The sequence below is a fragment of the Vigna unguiculata genome, chromosome 9 (assembly GCF_004118075.2).
Source record: "Vigna unguiculata cultivar IT97K-499-35 chromosome 9, ASM411807v1, whole genome shotgun sequence".
Lineage (NCBI taxonomy): Eukaryota > Viridiplantae > Streptophyta > Magnoliopsida > Fabales > Fabaceae > Vigna > Vigna unguiculata.
This window is the reverse complement of record NC_040287.1, coordinates 39,238,820-39,249,155: the sequence shown is the minus strand read 5'-3', so window position 1 is coordinate 39,249,155 and position 10,336 is coordinate 39,238,820. Positions and strand designations below refer to the sequence as shown.

General features: G+C 28.5%; 1 protein-coding gene across 1 annotated transcript; it reads right to left on the bottom strand.

The window, feature by feature from the left end:
* Nucleotides 1-7,557: 7,557 nt before the first annotated feature.
* On the bottom strand, nt 7,558-8,495 carry LOC114162942 (ethylene-responsive transcription factor ERF016-like). The gene has a single exon (XM_028046957.1). The coding sequence runs from the start codon at nt 8,419-8,421 to the stop codon at nt 7,690-7,692; it is 732 nt and encodes a 243-aa protein (XP_027902758.1). The 5' UTR covers nt 8,422-8,495; the 3' UTR covers nt 7,558-7,689.
* Nucleotides 8,496-10,336: the final 1,841 nt, after the last annotated feature.

The window sequence follows — 10,336 nt, the reverse complement described above, 5'->3', positions numbered from 1 at the left end:
ATAATTTAATATGTAAATTTAATAATTATTTTAACTTATCTAATTAAAAACATTAACTAATCAATTAAAAGTTAAAATAATATTTTATTTGATTAAATATGACTTTAATAATAATTTATAAGTATATATAAACAAATTTAAAAAATAAAACAAATTAAAAGAAAACTAGACGGGCCAGCCCGTCTCGGCCCGTTAGTCGTCCTATACGGGATGGATTGTGATTATTGACCCGTTTCTGTTTGACGGATCAGCCCGACCCGACCCATTTTTTGATGTGCCACATATGGACTGGACCAAAACGGGCCGAACTACCCGTTTGCCACCCCTAATTTTTTCGCTTTGCCTAAAGATTAGCTATTAAAAGATGACAAAGTGTCGATGCTCAGTAGAACTGTTCATCATACTATCACCCATTAGTGTCGAGGTTTATGTCAAATGTGATATAAGCCTGCAGTGATTGCCAGTGATTTTCCTGAACAAGGTTGTAAGTGGTTTTTGTTAGCTGCTACACTAGCATTTTATGTTCTTTTAATGGAGGATGGTATGATGGTACCCTGCTAATTCCTGATAACATTTCTAGGATACGCACTTTCTCATATATTTACCTCAATAGCACACTTTAATGGATTTGATCGACCTGAAGGATTGGACTTAGGATTGTGTTTTTATCATCCGATTCCGAAAATTGACCAGATTCTGGTATATAGAGTCATCATAGTGACGTCAATTCAAATCATCAGGCTTTGAAAGAAATTACAAATTCCACAACCAGCGGAATTGAACTTAGCTACTTAAAAAATTATTTTTTCAGGTTGTGTTTAAAAAAAAAACTTGATGCATTCCAACAACTCAACCTTTTTTTTTTTAAATAGAAAGGCGTGGTATATATACACGTTGCTTAGCTTCGTGCTCTCCTATCTAGTTCTTACTTTCCCTAATTTTTTTATAAAATTAATATTATTTTTTCTACTTTAGTGATTTTGATTTTATATTGTTAGTTATAGCATGCTGGATTAAATTTTGAGATTATTTAAATTTTATTATAAAGTTATTTAAAATTATCATTTAATGTTCAATATAATATTTATAATTATATGTGTGTGTTAATATGATAATTTTTTTGTGATGGTTATTTTAGTAATTTAAAGTTTGGTTTCAATTTCCATATTAGAAAAAAAAAGTAAATTTAAAAAAGAAGGCAAAAAAATGAAAAAGATTATAACTTTTTAAAATTAAGTAAATCACTTCTTTTATTCAACGAGTCTGTAGTGTGTTAAATCAAACTTATTTTTAAGTTCACTAATGAATGAGTGAACTTAATTGGGTTCATCTATAATATCAGTAGTCTATTTTGAGAATTCTATTTGTATAATAAAATTTTGTCATTAAGACTTTTATTTTAGATAATGATTTTTAACAAACCTTTTGTTCTCTAAAGCTTTAATTTTGAAAATAAGAAAGACATTTTGACTTTCTTTCAAAAGTATTGAATTTATCCTTCAAGCAATTAAGCTCAAAGTTCAATTTTTTATTTACACCTAACAAATTTTCTTTGAATATAGAATCAACAAAAACAATTTTAATATACCGAATGTCTTTTGAAAAAAACTTTTATCGCCGAGGATAAAGGGAGTTGTCATTGGCTTCATGGAAAGAACTGTTGTGTTCTAGAAGTATTGTCCTTTTGGAACATGAAATTCTGTCATGATTTTGTTCTTAAAAGACGCCTCAAAAGGTGGAGAGATGAAAAAGTATTTAAATTGCGTTTGAACTCAACACTTGAGCACGTAAGACTTATTGAATGTACTAAAACATGAGATCAATTATGTTTACCTTTGATTTTAGTTAACTTTCATTTCACCACTTTGTTATGAGTTTTGTTCTTACTAAACACTTTATTCTTTTAAATCTTCCTCTCTTCTTCATTTTCGAGGAAATTATTCTAAGACGAGGGATGTTGTTTCTTTTTCTTTTTTTCTTTCAATGTCTTCATCATTTAAAAAATTCTTCTTCTAGTAGTTCAACTTTGGAAGCCTTAAAGAAGAATGACTTCTCTTTGATGAATCTCTAATTTTGTAACTTTGACTTGTGTACTTTTAGAGTACTTATGATTTCTTCTAAGACATGGTATTTAGATTTCTAAAGGCTCTTATTGGTGTATGGGTGCCATATTCAATGAGGTTCATCGTGCTAAATGATAAGACTAAAAGAATGTAATTATTATTTGATTTCAAAAGTTGCAATTCCCTTCTTTGAATAAAGAAGATTTGTTTATTGTAAGACCTTTTTTTTTTCATTGTACTTTCTTTAATCTAAGGAGTAAGTTTTAATACCAATTAAAAACACGCGTTAGCTTTAGAAATAAGAGTTTGAATCAAGCTAATAAAAATACTTTTACAGAATACTTACGAAGCAATATAACCAGACACTAATAAAATACGATGGTTCTAAACATGTTCACAGTCCTTTTCGAAAGAACATCCAGTCAGAAATGTGGGTGTAATAGAAAGTTTAATAATATAACACCATTTTTATATTGGTTCTCAATAAATTAAAAGTGTGTAGAGTTCTTTCAAACTATCAACAAAGAATTTCACTAAATCAATCGTATTATAAGTATGGTTATTGTTATCACTTTTTTTTAGGATGACAAAATGGGTGTGTTTAATCCGTTTCTCAATTGTTCCGTTTTTGACTCGCCAAAAATGGATTGGATCGGGTTGGTCTGTCATTGAAAAATGAGTCAAAAAATGTAATCCACTCCGTCACAAGACGGGCCGGCCAACCACATTTTAATTTTAATTTAATTTTTAAAATTTTTATTTATAATTTATTTGTATATATACTTATAAATAAATGTTTAAAGCATATTTAATCATATACATATTTTTTAAGTTTTTAATTAATCATTTAATATTTTTAATCTGATAAATTAAAATAATCATTACATTTACATGTTAAATTACTCTATTATAACTAATAATTAAAACTTAATTTGTAAGTGTTAATTATTTAAATTATAATAATATTATATATTTATATTTTTACAAAAATATAATATGAAATTTTTTTTTTAATTATTTTTAATTTAAATAAATAAATAAAATAAAATAAAAAGGAGTTGGTGGGTTGGAGATTTTCTCTTTAACTATCTATCTCCACCTCCATTGAACCTTAATTATTAAAATAGTTTTTTTATTATCTGTCTTTACAAATTTTAAATATTTATAATATTAAATAATTATAAAAAATCCATATGATTCAATACTTATATATCTATCTATTTATTTATGTATTACTTAAGATATTATAAAACCAATTATTTATAATCAAAGATTTTGTTAGACATTGTAGTTATCATGCATATTTATTCGTACTCCATGACATTCTTGGCTTGAAAGATTACGAGTGTGAAAAGTTTTATAAATATTTGACAACTTGTTTCTCTTGGAGTAACAAAACAAAAGTATAAACTTGTGATCGTTGTGAAACATGTTACTTGAACAATTTCGTGTCAACTTTTGTGTGGGAAGTTGTTCAAAGTCCACTATTCAATTTTTATTCTATCAAAAATAATTAATGTTCTTAACATTCCATATCACCTAGGAAGGGAAAACACCCAATATTTGACCGTTGAATGTCATGAGAATTAATGTAAAAAGGAAGAGGTCAAACTTAAATCCAGCAAGAACTCATGAAGAACAAAACAAGACATGTACTTCACTCCAAATTTTAAACACATCAATTTAAATGTTAAAAGAGTCTCTTGATTATTAATTCTTTATGTTCTTGACAGAATGTTCGAATAGCATCAAAAATAACTATTTTTTTTATCTGATCATATATTTTTTTAAATTAATTCTTTTGCGATTGCAAGAAATTTTAGAGTTCTCTCAAAACGAGAAAAAGAATTATTAATTATCCAAGAAAGAATTCAGAATTAAATATGTTTTTTAATTCTTATTTGAAATTTTGGCTTAATTTAGTTTCCTAACTTTAGAGTTGTGTTGATTTAGTCTTTTTAACCAAATTTTCTTAAGTTTATTTAACGTTTCAAACACATTTCATGATAGTATTTGAGTTGTTTACATAGTGACACATTTTTGTTTCAACGTTAACTAATAAACTATCATGAAACACATTCGAAACGTCAAATAAATTTTATAAAATTTGGTTAAAAAGACTAGATTCAAACCGCTCTAAAGTTATGATTCAAGCAGCTCTAAAATTATGAGACTAAATTAAATCAAAGTTTCGAAGAGTAACTAATTCTAATATTCAATAAAAAATAAAAGAACAAAAACATATTTAACCCAAAAATCTCACGTGTATAATTTGATTCGGAATACCAACATATATTTTAGTTATACATTCCTTCTCAAATAATATATTTGATTGGATAATTTATATCAAAGTACTAAAAATGAATTGTTTGATTATGTGAGGAGTAAAATGTTCTATACAATGTATAGTCTCAAAAAAAAAAAAATCATTTCACAAAAATTATACTTTAAAATATGAATAAGACTTTTGTATTAAAATAAATTCAAACAAAATCTTATAGAATAATGTAGCATAATGAAATTCATATAAAATAAGATCTGACTGACCAAAATCTCAAATAAATATAATATTCTTATATTAGAAAAAAATAATTATTTATTTTCAGATTAAAAGTATTATGAGGTTATTCACGAAAAGGAAAATTGTGAATAGCATTGAAAAAGAAAAGAAGACTCCGCGCAGTTAACACGAGTCTGCGACCAGACCACACAACTCCGTCATTGACCACCGGCTTTTGCTTCCTACCAGTACGGCTTTGTACAAATTCTAATACTTCTTTATCTTTTTTTCAGTCCTAGTCTTATAAACTGTTTTTTTTCTTCTCTGTTAGAACAAGTTTTTTATTTATTTAATACTACTTTTAACGTCCTTTTTTTTAATTGAATATATTTTTATTGTTATAATAATACTACATTGACTTGTGACATTTGTGATTTGTCTGAGTATATTTTTGTCAATAAATCAATTTTAGCTAATAATTGTTAATGATAAAGGATTATACTAACTAGCTTTTTTTTTCCTAAAACAATCAAATTAGGTTAAATATTTTTTTTGTCTTAACTTTGTAAAAATTAGAATTAGTCCATTCTTGAAACTTTGGTCTAATTTAGTCCCCAACTTCACAATTGTGTGAATTAAATCCTTTTAAACAAATTTTGTTATGTTTATTTAACGTTTCAAATGTAAATAGTATTTGAGATGTTTACACCATTTAACATATTTTTATTTCAATATTAGTTAAGAAATAATTATCAAACGCATTTTGAAGGACTAAATTCACACAATTTTGAAGTTGAGAGACTAAATTGGATCTAAATTTTGAAGAGGAACTAATTCCGATTCTCACTAAAAGTTGATGGACAAAAAATATATTTAACCCATAAAATTACTTAAAAATATTCAAAATAATGAAATAAAACTGAAAATTTGTTGAAAAAAATTATAGATCTTTTTCTCCGTCCTTTACTATGAAAACTAACAACACTGTTTCATAATATAAAAAATAATAAAAATGAGAGATCAATCATTCGAATTAATTGCCATGGAAAGGTTATTGCTAACAATATTAATGTTTAATCACAAATTTAACATCAGTTTGCATTGTTACCTTATCGAATATAAAACATACAGAATATATAAAAGACAACTAAGAAGGCCATGTCATTAGCTCTTATAAATAAATGGTTGTATTGCTATTATTCAAATTTTTGTTGATGTTATTTAAATTTTATTTTCGTGAATTTATTTTATGGCAATATAAAGACTTAAATTTATCATTATTATTTTTTCAATTGTATTCAATTAACATAAGTAATTTCATTAACGAACTAAATCATTTAAAATTATATAAAATTCTTATGAAATAAATAAAAAAATTACAACATTATATATATTCAAGTAATTTAAAAAAAATTAAACATAAAATTAAAAAAACACACCCATCCACACAATAAATCACAAATAAACATAAAAAATAATTTAAAAACATTTCATATTTATCTACGGTTTTGTTTATTTCTTGTTTTAAATAAGGTGTTTATTTATTTTTCCCATAAATAAAACACAATATTTAGTGAATGTAATCTTGTTTATTGACATGTAATGCAATTGCAACGCTAGACATTATCATAAATAAATTATTCACAATTGGATACCATAGGATCCTTCGCAATTTATATATTAATGCCATAAACTTTCCTTTTTTCCTCCTCTCAATGAATAAATTATTGCCATATGTATAACTAAATCACTAATAAATCAGGAATTATTGATAAAAATTAAACCCAATATACTTTTAACTGAGCTCAATCTTACTAATTAATCACAAATACAACTCAACTTGAAAGTAAAAACTAGCATACCCTTTCATCACACAGTTCATTTACTAACACGTCACAATTAATGAATAACTAAAAAAAATCAGCAAGAACATTGTAGTTAATAAGTTTGTATCTAAAAACAGAAGCAAATATATATCCTGTTCATTATCAAAATAAAATTCTAATTGCAGAGTTAACAGCTTTTCAAGATTAGGGCTATGTTGAATTCAATCATTATATATATTTATGATAAGCCTTATAAACCTTTCTTTCTCCCCAAAAAGCATTCAAAGATTGTATCTCAAGCAATAACCAATCAATCTTAATATGCTTCTTTTCCATATTGATCTGTAACAAATCAATATGTAACTTCCAAATTTTGTAAAAAGAATTATTTGTAACAAATTATAAAAGAATAATCAACAAGTATAAAAATGGAAACCCTAATTTATGTATATGTATTTTTTTTGAGAGAATACAACAAAAATATTAAACCCTTTTCCCTAAACAAGTATAAAAATATAATTCAAGATGTATACCAAATTAAAGACGATTCAAGATGATTGATGATGATATATGTGTGAGAACTAAATATCATTTATCGTTCAAAAAGTTGAATCTATACGTTTTTTAGCAGTTACATGATAATGCCATTTTGATCTCTATGAGATTTGGGAATGAATTTACCTATAAATAGAAAGAAGACAGACCCAAGATTACATAATATAGAAATCCCTAGCAATGAAGAAAGAGCAAGCACCGGTGTTAATATTCCTATACGAAAAACATAAATTTCCAATGTTCTTAAGCTGCTATACCATTTATATATCCTCAAATACTTACTTAGAGCACACACTATAAAATCAACTACTTTACTGTTATACACTTGTGTACAGCAAATTTAAGCAGTACAAATTCACTAAGATTTAATTTTACAGAATCCATCACAGATGAATGTCATGTGTATATACTTAGGTATAAATATATACTTGTATATATACCAGTATACAAGAAACAACCTATAAAGTACAAATACTTATTGCCGAGGGGAAACATGTAAGACAACATCTGTGGATGCCTGTGACAATCTATGGAACAGATTGCACAAGAAAAACCTAGTCTCCAGCCACATAGATAGGCATATATATATATATATATATACTAATAATAATATGGTCTGACAAAGCCTGTGTCATGTCCTATCCTGTCCCTGCTGCTACTGTTATTTAGAAACATGACATACATATATATTTATATACAAAGACTAAGGATGTTTATTTATGATTATCCGGCAGCAACGTAATGATCAAAAGTTCCAATTCCAAAGGAATGATTGGTGAGAAAAAGGGTCTTCTTCGGCTTCAGTGAATTCTTGATAACCCTCAAAAGGAGGTGGGGGTGGAGTGGAATACAATAACTCACCTGAAGTGGAGTGCATGTTGTGTAGGTCAAAGTAGAGATCATAGTCGGATCCAACAACAGGGAAAACATCATTGGAGTAATCAAACTCTTTCAAGAATGTCCAATCCATGTCCCCATGCTCCACCTCCACCCTGCCATCACATTCATGCACAGTACTGGAACTACACTCCGCTGTGCTGTCAGATTTACACAACTTCCCTCCAAATGATGAAGAATTTCCAGCAGCAGCAGCAGCAGCAGCAGCAGAAGCATCAACATCAGCATGAGATTCTTGTGCAAGAGGGTTTTTTAGTAGCAATGGGTCCTCGTTTGCAAACTTAGCAGCAACCTCTTGAATCTGATGTGGGGTGAGAGAGTGGTGAGAAGGCACAGGCAGAGGCACATTGCAAGGAGTGTTGGGGAAGTTGAAATTGGCGCGGCGACCACGTAGACAGAAAAGAGCAGCGTCGAAGGCTCGTGCTGCTTTTTCAGGAGAATCATAAGACCCTAGCCATATTCGTTCACGGCTATTCGGGAGTCTGATTTCAGAAACCCATTTACCCCACTTTCTCTTCCGAACCCCTTTGTATAACTTTTCGCCACTCTTACACTTCTCTGTGTCCCTCTCCATATTCATGTCATGGAATTGGCGGCGGCAAAGGAGGACCAGGAAGTGCTCTTATATATATACTTTAGGTTGTGCAGTGCGTGGGGTTGAGGATTGAGGGTTGAGGGTTCGATTTTGATTTGATTTTGAATGTCTAAACATGAAAACGTGTTGATCGGAAGGAGCGTAAAAGGAGTGTGAGAGTCATGGAGATGATGGGTCACACCCAGTGCATCAAGGTATCAGACAACGCGGTAGGGTCACCTTAATTACTTTATTCCACAACTCTAATAATCCAACAACAACAATAATAAATAATAAATAATAATATTTATTATATTGAGCACGTGGTGGATACTGTAGAGTACCACGTTGACGAACAAATTAACATGGCTCAACCTTGTTTTTCGTTGAGTTCATGTCTCTTGTTGGTGGACCACACACAGCTATTGTTTCTCTGCCATCTATCTATCTATCCATTATCTCTGCAAACACTATATCAATGGCGGCGAATCTCCATTTTGTACTTCGGTTATATAAGATAGCAGGAGTAGTAGGAGTAGTAGGAGTAGTAGTTATTTTGATGATGATATTGAACTTGATGAGCATGTCAATTAAAAATTCTAGGTCATGCATGGAATCAATGATGCGGGTGATTTTAAATCAAGAAAGTGACCCAAAATGCATGACAATTCAGTGCAAATGATAGCATAAAAAACTTTTCATCACCACTATAAAAATATTTACTCATAGATATTGGTCGGTTCAAAAAAATATAAGGGCATGTTGGTAATTTTAGTTTGTGGGAAGATAGAAGGAGTCAATTGTTGTTTTATTAGAATAAAAAATGGTTTCGCACGGGCTATGTAGACATGTGGTCCATTTCATGATCTATCTTTTTTATGGCTCCACTTTGGGAAGGTGCTCCAGGTAACATCATTTGACCCGTTTAAAAAATTACGAAAACTAGAATAACATGTTTCAGAAAGTACTATACATAAATGTATTTTACTTGTAAAAGAAAACAAAAAGAAGAGCTTGAATTACTACAAAGAGATCTTACGTCTTTGCTTTGGAAATCATCTCACATTTTCTTCTTTTCACAATTCTCTTCCTAATTGTAGAAGTTGCTCAATACTATGTGATTCACATGGGTGTTATATATATATATATATATATATATATATATATATATATATATAATCCTTCACAATGACTGTGTACGATTAAATTTTTACTATTCAAAAGTAGCATTCTAGAGAATATATTTAGTTATGTAATTGATATTAGATATAGTGGATTTAAAAAGTAGGAAATTTTATATATTGGTTTTCAGTAAACACAGAAGGTGAACATACAAAATAGTATGGTTTCTAAAACTAAAGTTGTATGTTTTATATTCGATTAAATATGTATAAAAAACACTCTTTTTTTTACATTTTTTAACTTTGACTAATTTAAAAAATGTCATGTCACATCACGTTAATCCATAATCATTGTACGGTGTATCCTTTTTTTGTCATCATGGAAATCACTCTTTTAATAATGATGATAGAATAATAATAGTAAAATGATAGTTTAAGTTATACATCAAACTCTTTTATTAGTCGAAACAATTATGATGTAATTTGTGCATAAGATGTGTGATTATGATTTTTATGTGAGATTAATTATAAAATCAAGACATATTGATAGTAAAGTTCTTAATAATTGTTAGTATTCTGATCTGATCCAAATTGGTCTATAGGGATGTTAGGAGCAACAATCATGTCTTTGAAGTAGATTATTTGCTTTGGAACGTAAAGTCCTGTCACAGTTTTGTTTTTAAAGGACACGTTGAAGGGTGAAAGAAAGAATAATTATTTAAACTGAGTTTAATCTCAACTTCTAAACAATGAAAAATTTATTGGGTGTACCGAAACAATTAGCAGTTTTTAGAGGACAC

Excerpts from the sequence above, each read along its gene's own strand:
- LOC114162942 (XM_028046957.1), bottom strand. The coding sequence starts at position 8,421 with ATGAATATGGAGAGGGACACAGAGAAGTGTAAGAGTGGCGAAAAGTTA.